The sequence below is a fragment of the Rhinolophus hipposideros genome, assembly GCF_964194185.1.
Source record: "Rhinolophus hipposideros genome assembly, chromosome: 22".
Taxonomy (NCBI): Eukaryota; Metazoa; Chordata; class Mammalia; order Chiroptera; family Rhinolophidae; genus Rhinolophus; species Rhinolophus hipposideros.
In genome coordinates, this window is record NC_138068.1 from 4,219,660 (window position 1) to 4,237,733 (window position 18,074).

The following is an 18,074-nucleotide window of genomic DNA, read 5'->3' on the forward strand; positions in this document are numbered from 1 at the left end:
CTTTGAGGGTACAGGCTTCCCCCAAAAGCCTGGGTCAAGGACTCGGTGGGGAGAGAGGGGGCGGAGAACGCATCCCGACGTCTGCGGCTGGAACTGCGACGCTCAGCCGGACCGGGGGTGTGCAGTGCAGAGGCCCCAAACTGAGTCTGTTGGGAAGGGTGCTTAGCGCTCCCCCGCTCCGCGGGTCCCGGGTCTACGCCGGCCGCCTCACTCTGGCCCTTTAAGGGCCCGCCCCCTTCCCGGTCACCCCGCCCCTTGGCCCGGGGAGGGGATGCGGGGGAACCTCGGCAGGGATTGGCGCAGCGCGCGCCCCCTCCCCGGCCCCCGCGCGGTGGGAACCGGCAGCCCCGTCTAGCGCTGACGTCAGACCGTCTGCCAGCCTCCGACCGCGGTCTCGGAGCGAAACCCGATCTCCTTGGACTTGAATGAGGAGGAGGCGCCCGGCTGGGGGAAGCCAGCAGCAGAGGCTCAGCCCCGGCGGCAGCGCGCGCCCCGGCTGCCGGCCCATTTCCCGGACGCCACCCACTGGCACTGCCGACACCCCCGGGGCTGCGGAGCGGCGGCCGGGGGGCGCAGGGGAGCGCGGCCCCGCGCACTGAGTCCAGCGGCGCCCCGGAAACTTGGCGGCGTCCCGAGCCCGGCGAGCCGGGGCGCGCCTTCCCCGCCGCGCGCCTCCTGCATGCGGGGCCCGAGCACCGGGCGCCGGCCGGAGCCCCCCCCGGCCGCCCCCGTGCCCGCCGCGCCGCCTCGCCGTCCATGCACCGCTTGATGGGGATCAACAGCACCGCCACCGCCGCCGCCGGGCAGCCCAATGTCTCCTGCACGTGCAACTGCAAACGCTCTTTGTTCCAGAGCATGGAGATCAGTGAGTGACCCCGCGTCCCCCTCCCCGGAGGCCCCGTCGGGCCCAGACCCGGAGTCAAAGCGCAGCTGCGGGCGGGGGCCTGGGCCGTGCGCGCGCCCTCGGGCTGTGCGCCCTGCGCCCTGGCTGCGCCCGCCGCGCCCCGGGCGCGCCCTCTCGGCTCGCGGCAGCTGGCGGCCGGCCCGGCTTTGTCCCGCGGCGCTGCGAGCCTGGCACGGCCCCCGCTACCCGTGCCCCGCCCGCGGGGACTCGGACCCGGGGCCGAGTGGTGGAGGGCGGCGGGGCGCCTGGCGCGAGAGGCTCGGGGCGGGCGGATGCGTGAAGTTTCCATTTTATTTCCCTGAGGGGCAGTCGCGATGGAGCAATTAGGCCGGCTCTGTATCAACTTTGGCTGGGGGTGGGGGAGTGGCGGGCGTGTGAGACGCTGTCTGGCCTGCGAGGTGTCTGGGGCTCCGGCTGTGTGTCTTGGTCTGTGCGTGGGTTTCCGTGCGGTTGTGGAGTGTGCGTGTGTGTATCTCTGTCTGGGTCTCAGCGCGTCTCTCCCTGTGTGGGTCTGGGTCTGTCCCAGGAGTGTGTGTTTCTGAGCCCCTTGCGTCTCTGGGTCTGGGTTCCTCTGTTGAGTGTGTGCCTCTCTGGGGGCCCTGGGGGTTTGTGTCCAGGTGTCTGAATCCAGGGCTCAGCGCTGGTGGGTCTGGCCCAACGTGGATTCTGAGTGTGTGTGTCATTGTGTGAGTGTCTGTGTCCCCGACACACCTATAAATATCCTCTGTCTGGACAGCTTGGCTCAGTCTGACTGGGACAGTGGTTACAAATGAGTCAAAGTTTGGGGCTGTCTGTGTTTGGAACTGCCTTGCCCTGAAAGGAGGAGACCGAGGTGCTGGTGGTGGTGGTGGGGGGGGTTGAAGCTGTGTGCTGACTCGCCCTGTACATTGAGAACTTGAGACAAATAATCCTCTACTTCCGGCATACATAGCCCACCCAGGTGGAATTGGGTGTGTGTGTGGGGGGCGGGGAATTGACTGCCACCCCCTGGCTTCTGCTTTCTAGCCTGCACCTCCTCCCCGAGTGTCCTTTTGGGGACCCCTTGCCTCTCTGAGCTTCAGTGTCCCCATCCTCACTCCTAAACACCCCAGGCGAGGGGGCACACGGCCATTCCCTGCAAGGCCCAGCCTCCCAGCCGGGAGCAGGAGCCAAGAGGCAGCTGCCACCGAGCCAAAGCAGTCACTAGGTGACTCATAAGCCAGTTTCCGCAGGCGGCTGCCACAGTTTGCCGCCCCTGAGCCTGTACAGTGAGGCGCAAGAGGTAAAAATAACCCATGACCGTCCCTGCTGGGGCAGGCTGGCTGGCTTGGGTGGTGGGTCCTTCCATTCACCTCGTCCCACTCCCTCCAGCCCTGGAATTGAAAGCCTCACTTCCCCCTCCAACACCCCCCCTCGCCAGGCCAGCAAGGTGCCAGGAGAACCTGACCAGAGCCAGCGTTTGCGAAATTGAGTTGCATTAAACCAGATTGCTTCCCAAAGGCCCTTTGTGAACTCGGGAGGCTAATGAAATACACGAGGATATTATTAAAATATGTTCGCACATGTTTGGAGAGAGTCTTGCCGGTGCTAAATGGGTTGCTGCTTAAGTCCCCTTTGTACCTTGTTTTTATCCCCTCCTGTAAAGCTGCTTAGGGGACCTCCCGCCCAAGGGGTCCACGTTGTGTTGAATTTATCATTATGAGAGCTGGGCACTGTCGGACATTCTGCTCTTGTCCTTTCTTTGGGTTCAATACTTAAAAAAAAATTTGTTGTAATGTTGTCCCCACTTGGGCAAATCAACCCTGATAATTCGAATCAACCCTGATAATTCGGCCGACACCAAGGTGTCATTAAACCCATAGTCTGAGGCCTGTGTACTTCCCGTAGGCAGTATTGAGTGAGACCCTGGAGGGTATTGCCTGGAACCCTGGTCTGTCCAGCTGGCCCCGGGGGTGGCCCATTAGTCACCATGTATTTTTACACAGGCCCCCTACTTACTGGAATGAAAGCCCAGGGCAGGAAGAAGCAGTTTTAAAAGGCAGGTGTAATGTAACAGTTTGTTGCAAGTGCTAATCAGTTCAGTAAAGGGTCTGCTGAGGAAGCCTTAGGACCCGGAGTTTCTTATACAAAAAGATAGGAAGGAAGGAGAGAAAGAAAAATTGAAGAAAGGAAAGAAAGGAATAGTGACCACTGGGTTCACATGATACGTGCTGGGTGTATTACAGGTGGACTGAAGTTGGGCTGCAGAGCAAGCAGCGTCCAGGTGGCTCTCTTCTCCAACAGAGGAGATTGCCCTTGTCAGGACCTTTAAGCCACCTGGGCCTCAGTTTCCTCATCTGAAAAATGAGATCATGGAGGTTGAAATCTCAATTCTACCATCTGTCACGATGGACCCTCTGCCCTCCAAACTCTGGCTGGAGGCTTCTGAGCCAGAAGTGGTCCCCTCGCCAATAGTGCTGGGTCTTCAGTGTGGTCTTCGGTTGCCCCAAATTTCAGATCTGGAAGGAGCCTTGGCCAGCTCCGGAGTCATCACTTTATAGATGAGGAAAGGTGGCGATGGAAAGCTTTGCCCCAGGTTCCCAACCCGTGCTAGACCAAACCCAGGGTTATTTCTCATCAGCACACACACTGTCTCTTGAATTTGGAGCTTGGGCCCCAGAATAGGTCCTCCTTGAACTTGGAGGGCTGGAGGAAATCAGTGCATCCCTTTTGCACCCAGGAGGGTGGGCTGTGGGCCGGCTCTGCGGAAGCCGGACGTCTAGAATGGGCCTGACTTGAACAAGACTCTCTAGGAGCCCCCATATTTTCTGAGAGTCAAGGGGTGAGGGATGATGTCTGACGGGAATTCACTGTTTTCAAATCACACCCCATGAAAAAATACACCATTCTTTAAAAAGCCAGGGGTCTTGGGATTAAAAACAATCGGCTTTCGTGACAACCCACCCAAGATGATAGCCGGGGGTTTAGTTCACTGTGGCTCGTTTTGAGGAAAGGATTCCTCATGGCACACATTTTTCTTGTTGACCTCTTTTCAGTTCTGCTGCGTCTCTTAGAAATGACCCCCTCGTCTTTCTTCTTCAGCTTTTGCTTTTGCGGAGCAGGTGGATGCTGAGTGCTCTGGACAGACTGAATTGTGCTCCCGTACAGTTGTTGGCACTTGGGGCATTTCTTGGGGGCTTTGGGGGGCTCCCCTGCTCTGGACCCACCCCTGTGGGCAGTATCCGTGGTGGCAGTTTGGGTTTTTAACACCACTGGAGTCACTGAGCCTCTGATTCCTCTTGTCCAGCCAGTTCCAAACAGATAGTCCAAAACCAGCTTTCAGAAACTCACAGGACACCCAGTTTGCTGAGGGTTTGGCTGGCACATGCTGTTCATGTCTAATACTCGAACCCAGTATCGCTGGCCTCTACCCACTAGATGCCAGTAGGAGTGGCATTCTACTGCACCCCCCAAAGTTGGAACAACCAAAACTATCTGCAGGCGTGCCCAGTGTCCCCTGAGGGGCACATCACCCCGGCTGAGAACCACTGCTGTAGTCAATTATTGGTTCCAACGAGGAGGGAGGAGGGCTGGGGCAGGAGGGCATATCTGAGTTGCCAGAACACAGATGCTGTCTGTGTTGAGTTGCTGTCACGGCCTGTGGTCGCCCTCTAAGCTGGCGCCTGCCACTTATTCACTTAGCCTTGACTGAGCACCCGTTGCAGGAAAGATTGGGGCACCCTCTTGGTGAAGTTTCCCGGTTTCATCGAGGGCTTGCATTTATTTGGAGGAGCGAGACTCGGGCACCAGTGAAAGTTGGTGTTTCAGGATTTGGGTTAAATCATGGGTGTTGAGGGCCCGCTGTTTCCCTCCTGGGCCCTCTCAGCTGGGGCTCTCAACCCATGTTTTCCGACTGGGTTTTAGGTTGAGGTGTAATAAGGGGTTGCATTTTGACTGGGTCCAGGTCAGGCAGTTGGCCACAGCTTCCCAGGAGGTCCAGGTTAAAGCCAGCTACACCGCCCAGCGTGGCCCGGGGTTAGGGGCAAGCTTAGTGTTGGTCAGTACCCAGGATAACTAATAACTCCTGTGTGTGCACACACAGACACACACGTACATGCATACTCACATGTGCGCGCGCACACACACACACACACACTGCTACCTCTCTGCTTTTCCTGCGAGCTTCCCTTTGGATGGGGAATGGTTACAGCTTTTCCAGGGCATGTAAGACAAAGAAAAGGGAGGAAAGTGTGCACACACATACACCTTTCCCTGAGAGTTGTGCAGACTTATGCACTTTCCCTTGGAGAGAAAGAAGGGGAATGGAGTGGTGTGAGAAGCTGCCAGGAGAGAAAACTGTAGGGAGAGTGGTGGCTGCCTGTGTTCAGGACAGCAAGGTACATGTCCACCAATCGCCCCAGAGCTGTGGCTCAGGTGTGCCCACCTACCTGCCTTCGCCTCCTGTCTCGTCTCAGCCCAGGGCCAGGGTTTTTAAACGTTTGTGGTTCAGTCAATTGTTAAAATGTAAGAAAAGGTTCAAGAGGAGGGTCCTGGGGGTAGAGCCCAGACCAGAGGGTCCAGTGGCCTTTTTATTTCGGGTGTTATCCCCCAGAGACAAAGTGAGCAGGCACCTCGACATCTGGGATCCGCCCAAAGAGAAGTAATTCGTACACATTGAATTTTGGAGGCTGTACTCCGGCCAGCCTTGGGCTCCTCCACGGAGCACGTGCTGCTGAGGGAAGGAGACCAAAGCCAGGGGCCCATTTTGTGCTTTTTAAAAGCTGTCGTGTGCACACGCGTGTGTGTATGTGCATGTGTATGCATGCACACACGTGTGGTTAGGGGCAGGGGTGGGCGTCGTGTGTGCCTGTGGAGCAGTGAGAGTGGAAGCACGCTGTGCCCCGCGCTTCAGGGTGGCAAGTCCCAGTTTTCTCTGGGGTGGGCTGCACAGAACTGGGTCGGCCCAGAGTGGCTACTGCTGCTCTGCTCACCATTGCCACGTGGGCCCCGTGTGGCCAGATCTTTTGGTCTCAGGCACCTGGGCGGCTAGATTTTGTTGTAAAACGCTGGGATTTTTAAGTACCGGCAATTCCTTTTTTTCCCTCTTTCCGAGGGCCCCGTACAACCTGCCTGCAGACCTGGTTTGGCCCGCACACTGCCGTGGGTTATGAGTGTGACCTGTGGACAGAGGGATCATGGCTCAGTTCGGTTCCCAAACCTGCTGGCCATGTCACTTTTTGCTGTCGCTTGGCTCATCTGTAGAGTGGGGTAGTAACAGCTCTTGTGTGCTGAGGGGTTGTGAGTATTAAACCTCTGCGTTCCTGCCCTACCCCCTCCTGGAGGTGAGCCACACCTGTTCGTGAAGTCATGACAACGAAGCTTCCTCAACCTCACTTTCCCTTCTGGCGACACTGCAAAGCTGAACCTTGACACCTCGGGGTCTTGTCAGGGTTTTGTCAGGCTGTGGCAGAGGTGTCTGTCACTACGCTGGAAAAAAAGTCCTGGAATGGCTTTCCGACAGGAGCTGGGGCTTCAGCACCCTGGGGTGGACCTGGAACGGTTTGGGGCAGCCCCAGTCTTTTCTAGAGCCACAGCTTCTCTCTTCTGTTTCCAGGGTGACTGATGGATTTTTGCTTCCACTCCTTTTCCTAGTTGGATACAGAGAGCTTATTATGTGCCAGGTACTAGTGATGCATTATTCTCAATCTTCAAAACAACTCTATTACTGATTGGCTGGTGCAGACATGGGAACAGAGAGGGTAAGACACTTGCTCCAGGTCACACAGCCAGAAACTGATGCTCTGTTGGGATTTACACCTAAGCTTCCTACTCCTGTGATTTCTTCTTCATGACGCCACACCAACTCCCTGAGCCCCAGTGTGTTCTTTGCAGGACTTGACATTGCAGTGGCATTTCAGATTTTGCTTTAAGACTGCGAGCCCATGATGGACCTCCCTTCAGGGAAGAATACTACAAATCTCAGAGCTTGCAGTCAGATCTGTCCCACTCTGGCAGCACACTGGCTGTTCCAGGTGCTGGGACCACCAGGGAAGAACACAGACAAAACCCTGCCCTTTGAGAGCTGCCGTTCTAGTGAGGACACACAAGAAAACATAAGTTCATTTCAGGGAAGGGAGCTGAGAGGAAACCGAAAGGCAGGCACCCTCAAAATCTCTTTTCGGGGAGGCCCCTCCTGGCCCCCAGACTGGATCCTGTTTGGGCTTCAAGAGCACCCCATGAGGCTCCTGTCAGACCTGTCACTTGGTATCGAATAGCGTATAATTGGTTATGTCTTATCTGTTCCCTCTGGTCACCAAGCACCGAGGGGTTGGGGGCCCTGTCTGTGTTGTTCATTATATCCACCCCCAGCTCAGTAGGTGCCTCATATGCATATGAGGAGGGAAGGAGCTGGACAGGCTCATAGAAGATTCCAGGCAGGAGAGAATAGTCCAGATATAGATTCTGAAAACCATCCTTTTTCGGGTAAGTGCAGAATCCCCCCACCCCCCAGCCTCCACTTGCTCCTCCGTAAAATGGTTCCTGCTTCTCAGGTTGACAGGATAGCTTCCTGAGCAATGCAAGTGCTTCGGGCAAAAGTATTGTTTTTGAATGTTCCAAAGACAGTTCCACTGTTTTGGGCAGGAAGCTGTGCTTTAGCCTCTGGAGGCCACAGAGCTGCAGTAAGGAACCCCCGCAGAAACCCAGGGCAGACATGCCTCCCTCCTCAGCCCTGTTGCCCCAAGAGAGGTCCAGGTTTCTCAGCCATCGCTTTAGGGCTGCTGAGAGCATCGAAATGACAAAAATGCATCGCCAGGGCCCTTTCCTCACCCCAGAAGGAGACTATCTAGGGCATTTCTTTTCTGCATGCACTTGCCCCAGAGTTGGAGCGTTTTCGGTTACTCTCCTACCCATTGGCACCCACTGGTGGAGCTGGTGTTTGCTCCAATGTGACAGTGAGATGACACATGTTGAAAGGAGTTAGGCAGCTACTGTGACTCACCTTCGGAGGTACCAGGTGGTCATCAGATGTCCCTGATGTTCCCGCAAATTCTAATATGTTTGTTTTCCACTGGGGTGGTGGTGGGAGGGGGAAGGGCAGGCTGGCTTGGCTTAGACCCTGTCCCTGCAATACAGTTGCTAGGATGTCAGAAACCCTGGGCAGTGCAGACTCTGTGTTTCTTTCCCTTCATATATGTTTTAACTCCAGTCATTTATTATTGTATCAGTGGGTTTAGGAAATGGCTCTACTGGCAGGAAAGAGACTTTAATTATTTGGTAACAAGTGTAAATTCGCCAGTGGCTCTGGGATCTGAATGCTGTGTAAAGTTTGCTTCTGGCTCCCCAGGCTGGACAGGTCAGCCTAAACCTCCGAACAGTCACGTGCGTTTGCGACACCACCTTGCCTTCTAAGCTTGGAGAAATTGTCCTCCATCTTTTGTCCCTAATAGGGACTGTGGTGGTGATGATGGAGGGGCAGCATGCCCGGTCCTGGTTAGGATTGATCAGACTTTTTGCATGACCTTGGCACAAAGTAGATGTTTGATAAACAGTGACATGGTTGGTGAAAGAGTGGACTTACGGTATTCCTCGGTTTCCCTCATGGCTGCTGGGAGCTTGCAGGGGGGTTCTGCAAACTGTTGGCACTGAGTGGGGTCTCTCTGTGGCAGCTGTCACCCTTTATCTTCTCTGATGGGGAGTCCTTGATTCCTGGCATGCAGGTCACATAGGCTTCCGAGGTCGGAGAGTCTCTTGGTCCTTTAAGGTTTCCAGAAGCTGGTGTTTCCACCCCTGGTGTGAGAGGTGGGAGTAAAAGTGGCAAATCCAGCCGTGGATGTGTTGGGGTGGCTGAAGTGATTAAGACTATAGAAATGTGTGCTTTTATATATAAAACCGTGTATCTCAGTGTAGATAAATTACGTGTGTGTGTTATGTATATGATGTGTAGAATGTTTTTAAATGTGTGCATTCCACCTGCCAAGGATGGAGGCTTCTCTGAGATCCTTTCACTGGGACCCGCTCTGGTGTGACCGGGACTGAGCCTGAACCTCCCTTTGGGCTTTGCCCTGGGCTTCCTGAGGCAGGTGAAACGAGGTTCCCAGGCTCTGTCCTCAGAAGCAAGACAAGTTGGGGAGCTGAGTCAGTTTTCCAGCAAAGTTTGGGCCAAGCCAACTGCCCTGTCGAAGAAGAGAATTTTCAGTCTCAATGGTCTTGGCTACCTGGTCACCCACTGCTCCTCCAGAGTAGATTCCCTAAGACTGCCGTGCACTCCCCCTGCCTTGCCCATGGTTGTCCAGACAGTTAGTGGTAAGTGTGGCGCTGCCTTAGAGCGTAAAGCAGGTGTACGCTCAGTTTTATTCTGTCCTGTGTCGTTTGCCCACTAGGGCCGGACATCCCTGACGGAGATACTTTCAGACTCTGCAGAAGCCGTCTGATAAGGTGCAGATGACTGCCCACCAGGGTTCATCCCAAGCCTTGTGGAGCGATTCATCCCAGAGGCCACGCTTGTATTAGAAAGGCTAATGCAGCATTTGCCTGTAGGCACGACAAACGTTATTTCTTCCTCGGCCTCAGTTTCATAGCTGGTAAAATCGCTTTGATCTCATCACGAAGGGAGAATCTGTTCTATTATGGCGGCTACATGTAAGGAATAAAAAATAAAAGTTAATGCCAAAACTTGCACTGAAGCTATGTATGTACATGCTTACGCCCTTCACACTGACCACGTGGCTACACATTGTAAGGACTTCATCTTGGTCTTTAACCCTCCAGAGGAAAGTAGAAAGTGAAGGGGGCAGGAGGGCCCATGCAGTCCCATGCAGGAATTTGGTGGCTGCCCCTACCCCATTTTGCAAATTCCCAAACCGGCGGGCTGATGTCTGCTGTGGCTGGTCACAGCTCTAACTGCCTAAATAATTTAGCCGGTAATAATTCTGTAAACCTATGAATCAGCTTTGCGCAAACACCCTGAGTAATTTCTTTGTTCTTTTCTTTCTACTTTGTAATCGGCGTCTGTAAAAGCCAAAGGTTTGGGCTTGCGGAAGGCATGATTCATTTATTGGTGTCTGTGCCTCTCTGTTATCATTCAGTCGTTTCAGAATTGCCGTCGCGGTGAGCCAAGCATGATTCATCCGGGGCTGAGCTTGGCAGCCGATGGGGTCGTGGCCATCGGAGGAAACCGTTTTTTCTAATCTATTTATGGTATGGGAGAAAGAGGTGGGTGTATTGAGATGATAGAGAGGGTATCAGTTACATTGGTGAATACAACCGATTAAATCACACCAAGCAGCCCGTTAAACAGCACTCTGTTTGCTGATCGTCACAATCGACCGCAGCTGAACACACTTGTACCTGGGCTGTGTGTCGCCCGCGTTTATGGACCCCGGTCTCTGAGCAAGCTGACACGTAGGAATGCCCCCATTAAACCTGGAGCAGGGTTTCAAGTCAGACGCAGAGAATGTTGCCTTTCTCAAAAGTCTGCCCATTGGGGCCACCAGGGGACCGTCTGAACATCTAGGCATAAGGCCCTGGGGCCACTGCCCAGCCCCTCTCACTTTTCTAACAGTGACAATTATTCGATGTAGGCTGTTGTCAAGTCTGCGGATCATTCTGTCAAGTGTGTGGACATACACGTGGAGCTGCTGATTTTACCTAATTTTATTAGTTACTTTTGGCTCGAAATAAAATTGTCACCATCTTCCCATCAAGAGGGTAATTAGCCGCACTTGCTGCATGACCCAGAGGTATAATTATGAATCCAACTTCCAGTTGTCCATAGAAATCTAGGCCCTCCCTGCAAGTCCGTAAACCAAAAGCTGCTTGCGTTTGGTTGGAGACTGTTTCGTCCTGTGGCCGCTTGTCCCCGGCCGCCTCCTCTGGATGACTGTCCGTCTGCATAACTTGGCTCCATCGTATCCTGCCCTTGGCATCACTGAGTGTCGGTCTGCCTCCTGTACTGGTGAGCCCTTAGCTCCCATAACTCGTCAGTCAGAGGGGCATCCAGCCAGGATTTATTGAGCTGCTTTGTGACTTTGAAGGTGTGGCTCGGGGACCAGGGCATGGCGTTGGGCCCAGCACGCCCCTTCCTGCCCCTGCCGACATGCTAATCCATGCCAGCATCCACTCTCACTGCGCTCCGGGGTCCTCTCCCAGTCACGGTTCAGGGTGTACTCGAGCAATGAAACCGCTGTGAGGTACGTGATCCTTAGGAGAACACCGGAAGTTGTCTGCGCAGAGCCATGGCCAGTCAGGAGAGCGGTGGGGCTGCAGGTCACGCAGAAGGAGGGACTTGCTCCTGCTTGCAGCCACCAGGCCTCCTGTCCGCTCCTCATGTCGCGTGGAGGCCCTCTGGGCTACCTAACAAGTCAGGGATGGTTCTTTCTGTGAGCTCTAAGGATGTGCCATTACCTGGAAGTGACACAGCCTCCGCCTTCGGCCGTCAGGCCTGGGTCCCTCCCAAACCAGGTGAGATCTGGAATGAGACCCCACCCACATTACTCCTCAGCTCTCCGGGCAGTACTTCATGTTTCTTTCTTTAAAATCGGGGGTCGCAAACACAAACGTCACAGAAGCCTCCATTTACCCTGCTTCCCCGGGACATCTTAGCCCTACCCTAAGCACATTGCAGCATTCCTTTACACGCTAGTGAGAATGAGCCCTGGACCCTCTCCCCAGAGTAGACTCACGTGAGTGGGGGTGGAACTGCGGGTGGGGAAGAACAAGCAAAGTGAGAGGCTGAGAGGCGGTCAGCATTCAGGGAATGGGCACCGATTGCCTGCACCTTGGTCTGCTTGATTGTTTTCTTGCTGTTTGCTGGTGACATTGTGGCTTTTCAAACGTCGGCAATTTCTACTGTCAGTCACAGAAGCTCACTGAGCACTGTGCAAAGCCTGCAGCCTGAGGAGGCAGAGCTCTGGCACGTACCGGCTGGCTGCAGAGGTTACCCAGCACGACCTGATCAGCATTTGAGCTTGGGCTGTGGGGCTCGAAGCCTGTGCTTTGTCCACCATCCCGTGGGCTTCAGAACCCCCTGTTGTGATGTAGCCCCATCTCTGCCCCATCGCCCTCGGGCTTTCCAGCTGGGCCTGTGTCCTGTTTAGTCCCCTAGTCCCCTTCTTGGAAGGGTCACCTGGGCATATCCCAGGGCTTAAGGCCACGGAGAGCAGGAATTTGTCCAGTGTCGGGTTCACCTGTGGGCGGCTGGGCAGGGGCTGGGTTCCCTGAGAGGGGGAGAAGGGAAGATGCAGAGAACATTAGGACTGGGGGGTCCTCTCCAGCCCCTTCTAAACTCGGCCCTTCTGTCCTGGACGAATGTGAACGTCACCTGGAGGCTCTGTACCCTGGCATGCAGCCAGTCCCTGGGGATGGGCAGAGTGGCCATGCTTCTCAAAACTCTCAGGTGGTTCCAGGTGTGGCAGGGTTAAGCCCCACCGGGCTGGCCCCAGGCCCATGCGTGCACTTGGACAAACTGAGGTCTAATGAGGGAAAGGAAGACCCCAGGGCAGTTTATAGCCCAGAGCCCTTGTGATAATCAGAGGAGAACCCCTCATAATGTCATCGTCGCAAGGACACCCCACACTGACGGGGGCTGTGCCTACAGGACGGCCTCCACACTTGCATGCCTTCCCCTGGTGTCGGGCTGTTAGCGTTGTCATTGTCCTAATCTTCCAGAGCCAGGCTGGTCCGTTCTGTCATGTTCTGGACCAGGTGCAGTAACAGCTGAGACCCCACTGCCAGTGCCAGCTGGGGAAGTAACCCGGGGTTTGCTGGCAGAGTAGTGGCCTGGGGCCTGTAGGTTTCTGTCTCTAGTTCAGTTAACAGCAAGGGACAAACTGGGTGGGCACACGATTCCCCCAGGACCAGGATGAGACTCGACGTCCCAGCTTCCTTTTCTGCTCCCTGTGGCTGGACGGTCATGGCCTTGAACCTGGGCTTCACTTGGAGCTACTCCCAACGTTGGCCTTCTGGGTTCTTGGCAGCTTACAGGAGGCTTTCTGCTTCACCAGGGGTGGCTCATCGCTTCTTTGCAGGGGTTTCTCGGCACAGGGGACACAGGAGAGAATCATAGAGAGGCGGGAACAGGGCACAGTGGAAGGCAGAATTTTCCAGACACGAGGTTTTCTTGTCCCTGACTCCCCACACGAGGAAAAGAGCTTGTCTCTCTTTTTCCTGTCATCTTCTCCCCTTCCTCTCTTCTCAGTTTTCTTCTCTGTAAAATGGGCATAATTGAACCCAGGGCTCCTATGAGAAGAAGGAAGACACTGCATCAGACCTCCCCAGCTGTCCCTTCTCGTCCTGTTGGAACCTGTGTTTCCTCTGCTGCGATGGTTTATTGAGGAATAATTTACAGACACAGAGTGCACAGTCATAAGTATACAGGTGGCAGACATGTGTGGGACAACAGTCCCGATCTAGACGGAGGACTTCCTCTCGCCCCGCCCTCCCAGTCTGCACCTGCCCCCTGAGGCCCTCAGTGCAGACTCACCAGAGATCACATTTTCCCGGTATAGAATTTGCATAAGTGGAGCCCTGCTGTGGTCCACTCTGTCTGGCCTCTTCCACGCAGCCTCCTGACACAGGTCCACCTGTGCCACGTGTGCCAGCAGTGATTCCTTTTCATTTCTGAGCAGCACTCCAGTGTGTGCTGCAGTTTTAAACAGGGCAACAGGACTGGGAAAGGGCCAATCTCAGCCAGAGGAATGACTATCTAATGGTGGAATTCCAGGCGCCTCTGTGGGGGAAAGGTTTTTGTAACCTGAAGCTGGACCCCTTGCTTAGGTACTCAAGACTCTGGCACCTGTCCAGCCCCAGCCGGGGCAGTGGGTGACGGGGGGTCTCAGGGTGGTGGCAGAGCCCTGGGAGACTCAGCAGGCTATCCCTCGGCCACCGCCTGGCACAGCCCCACCAGCCGCCCATGCCAGCCTGCCTGGCCACCTCACCTGGCCTGCATTCCTTTGTAGGGAATGAGGATGTGGGTGACTCCAGACAGGTATGAATCATGTCTGGGGGAGGCGGTTACTCAGAGGCGCTGAGCACCAGGGCCGCGTTCCTGCTGGCTGACGGGCAGCTTGGACCTCAGAATGGAGCTGTGTGTCCTGGGGGTTGGGGCATGCCTCCTGGGAGAGAGTGGAGCTGGCAGGCTATGGTCCCCATCCCTCATTCGAGCATTCTTGGAAGAAGAAAATGATAAGCACAGGCTGGCTTCAGAGTCAGGGTGGTAGTCCAAACTCATGGCTTCATCACTTACCAGCTACTACTCTTGTTTACTGACTGCCTACCGGGCATCAAAGACTATTACATGTAGCCCCTGTGGGAGTTACTATACCAGACCCATTTTTCAGGTGGGCAAACTGAGGCTCAGAGGACAGAAGTGCCTAGCCCAAGGGCACATGAATGGTAATTGGCTGTGCTGGATATGGAACCCATTGAAGCTGTCACCTGTCATTTCTCTGTAAAATGGGCATAATTGAACCCAGGGCTCCTATGAGAAGAAGGAAGACACTGCATCAGACCTCACCAGCTGTCCCTTCTCGTCCTGGATTTAGAGACATCGGCAGACCCAAAGCAAGCTGGTAGCCCATGAGAAAATTCTAGATGGATGTGGATGGGTATTTCAAATGTAATAGGTAGGTACTTAGGTTGATGTATGTTAAGTACGTTAGGAAAAATGGAACAAGCTCCTTACTGATTTCCTGAATGTTATTAAAATAGGGCTCAGTAGTAAAAGTGAGTCAATTGAATATTTATTTAAAATTTAAAATGAAATCATTGAAGAATTTTAATCCCTTTCAAGGGTTTTTGGAAATGGCAGAAATCGGGAGGCTGGTTGAGGGCCACGTGAAAGAGGCACCTCCAGGGTGTCCTCAGGGGCTTTAATGAGCATTTACAGACATGGGCCTCCTGCAGAACGGGCACACTGCACTGTTTCTGAGGTCACTCAGCCGTTTGAAGGTCAGGGTCAAGTCGATTCTAATGAGATCAAGGTCACGGGGTCACGTTGCCCTGGACCCAAGGGGAAAGTCCATGCGTGGAGAGTTATGAATGGAGAAGACGCTTCGTATCGCCATACCTCCTCCAGACACTCGGCTCAGAGCAGCTTCTAGCAGGTGACGCGACGAGAAGCCAGCCCTTTGCCCCAGTGGACTCACAGCCCTCCCCCACCCCTGCTGTGCAGGGGTGTACACTGAGACCTGGAGCGTCTGTGACCTACCCTGTCACAGCTGTGTGTCTTCTGGACTCTGTGTGTGTTTTAACTAAGATCTCACATTCTTTTTTTGTAATGGAAAAAAAAATCTCCTTCATTTAATGGGCCTAGTGCCTGACATGGTTTGATATTTCGCAGAATAGATCTGTGATTTATTGGCTAGCCTCCTAATGCACCCTTTTGGCTCCCTGGAGAAGAGACATAGTGGGAAGCGAATGAGCAAAGGTGTGGCCTGGCTCTGGGCCTCCTTGGGGTATGTGGGCTCCTTATGTCACACTGCTGTCTGCCAGCCACTGTGTCACCGCACCATCACTGGTCACTGCTGGGAAATGTCCCCATGGCGAGGTGTTGGGGGAAGTGCCACCTCCTGTCTGGCTTGGGGTTTGGCAGAGCTGTGCTTATTTCTACTATTTTCTGAACAGTTTGCATGTAACAGGTAGTGGAGGGAGCTGTTTGAAGTCCCCCACAGTGACACTGGACTTGAACCTCTTTAGAAGTCTCAGAGCTCCCTTGAGGGGCCCAGCTGGGGCCCAGCCAGTGAGGCTGGTCCTGCTCGGGTGAGGCAGGCTCCTTCGAAAGGGCTTCTGACTCAGAGACCTTCCTGGGCCTGGACCCTCCGATCCTGGCCTGGGTGGGTCTGGTCCTACAGAACTGAGAGGAGAAGGCAAGGAAGTACCTCCGTCAACCCACTGGCCTTACTTGGAGGGCAAGCGAGAGTACGCGACCTTGTTCCCCTGCCCTCTGCTCATCCCGGGGCCTGCCTCCTACCTGACTACCTGTCTAGGAATTTTTATTGTACCCACAGAGGCAGTGCAGCTTGGCTGGAATGTGAAAGATCCTGGCCCAGCAGGCGGCTGTGGTCCTGCTGCTTTGGGGCCTGTCTGGGCTTTGTGCTGTCTCCTGGGGCCTGCTTCTGCCTGGTTGGTTCTGCTTAGATTTTGGTTTGACCGTTGACCGTTTTCCCCGAGAAACCTCGACCCATAGCAGGGAGTGAGTCAATAGTTGATTAGGATGAGGTGTGAAAGCCTGGAAAATGGTTCTGAGGATTACAGCACCTAGGCAGCCCCATGTGACTCTGAGAACGTTGCCCAGCACACTCCCTACGGTACGGAATCCACCCAGCACCCCTGGCAGTACTTATTACCATGAGTCCCATTGTACAGGTGTGCACACTGAGGTCTAGAGGGCACTTGCCTTAGTCTCATGGTGAGTGAGTGGCAGAGCCAGGCCTTGAACCCCAGCAGTCTGGCTGCCATGCCCACTCATTAATCTGAGTGTGGGCTATGGGCTCTGCCAAGGGACAATTATGGCCCCTTCTGGATCTGATCAACCTAGCAAATCAGCTGTCAGCCACTGCGAGAGGTGGTGGCCCACTCTGAGAGTATCCAGGTGAGGTGTGGCGGGCGGAAGGGCCGCATGCTCCAGGCTGGCTCCTGCTTCTGCAGGCCACCCTGCCAGTGGGTGCGGAGCCAGCGGTGCCAGCCCAAATGGGACAGGCCACTCTGCCTCTTCTCCATCTGGCAGCCTCGCCCTCAAGGAATTCCTCCTGGGGCCAAGAGTGGCCGTGCCTGTCCCCCGCCGGCTATAGGCCTGGTGGAGATCTGGGCTCCTCTGACGGAGAAGTGGCCAGAGCAGAGGATGGGGTTTTTGGAGGACGAGCAGGCAGGCCGAGGCACACTGGGCACCAGAGACCATGAAACCCGGGTTCTGTTCCTTTTTCCTGGCCATCCGTGGTTTCCTGCCTCTGGCCCTGACAGCCCCGTTATCTGCCCCCCGCTCTCCATGATTTCCTGGGTACACCTGATCTGACCTGAAGTGTCGGTACCCCGATGCCTACAGCCTGTTGAGTCTTCTGAGAGACCAGCCCCAGTATGCAGGGAGAGAGTGGGCACTGAGGACCTGGACCCAAGAAGGGGATGGCAGTGGGGCTGGGTGTGGAGCCCAGCAGCCTGGACTCAATCCCCACCACGTAGGAGAGTGTCCTGGGGGCTGCTTCCCTCCCCCTCTGAGCCTCTGTTTTCTCATCTGTAAATGGGGGTCATAAGAGTCACTGCTTCATAGGATCATAATGAGAGAATACAGGCTGGGCTCAGTGCTGGGTGCCTTTTAAATGCTCAGGAAATGCAACCTGTTCTGCTACTAAGACATGGTCGGTATTAAGGGAGACACAGCTACGTAGGCCCGGGACCTCCCTGTGAGAAGGGAGGGGAGAGTGGGTGCAAGCCCCTGGCTCCAGTGGGAAAAGTTAGAACTGGAACTTGAGACATGAGCAGCAGTTCTGCCTGGGGAGAGGTTTTACGGTGGGATTACAGGTACCAGCCCCTCCCAGAGCCCTAATGTCCCCATTCCCCAGATGAAGAAGTAGAGGCACAGTCATCCAAGGCCACACAGTGGGTAGGGGGATGGTTAGGACTGAGGCTGTGGTCACTAGAGGTGGGGGTGAGCCCTGGTGTGCACGTATCACAGACAAAATCTAGACCAGGAGCTAGGGGACCTGGCTCCAGCCTGTCTTCACTTGGACCTTTCATTTTCCATGGCAGAGAAATGATTTCTTTCGGGGAAAAGTCCCTCCGTCCCCGGCTGCACTTGTGAGGGACCAGGAGAGGAGTTCTGGGACCAGAAGCTGCTGTCATCCCCTTTCTGTGTCTGCCCGGGGTGCCCTGTCCAGCCTCGTGCTGAAGATGGCTCTGGATGTGCTGAGAAGACAGGCTGGAGAGGGGGGGTCCCCTGGTCCCCGATTGATGGGGGACGGGGCTAGGAGGCTGAGGTGGGTTGTGTACTTTTGTGCTCATTTAGGAACTTCACTGATGGGTTATTTTCCTCAACATTTGACTCCTTCATTCATGAACTCATTCCCCATGTTTATTGGGCACCTGCTCTGTCGGGCCTAATGTTCTGCAAGTCTGCAGCCGTGAAACAGATGGACACACTGGGTGTGGCAGGACCAGCACGTGTACGGCAGCACTGTCAGAGTGCTACAGGGAAGGATGGCGGGGAGAGGCCAGGAGACCA

The 18,074-nt window shown here is 55.0% G+C and overlaps 1 protein-coding gene across 1 annotated transcript in view; it reads left to right on the forward strand.

Moving 5' to 3' along the window:
- The first annotated feature begins 328 nt into the window (after positions 1–328).
- PMEPA1 (prostate transmembrane protein, androgen induced 1) overlaps positions 329–18,074 on the forward strand; it is a 52,805-nt gene continuing 35,059 nt past the window's right edge. The window contains exon 1 of the mRNA XM_081033206.1: positions 329–865. Coding sequence (XP_080889332.1) covers positions 757–865 — 109 coding nt within the window. The 5' untranslated portion in view covers positions 329–756. The remainder of the gene's footprint in view (positions 866–18,074) is intronic.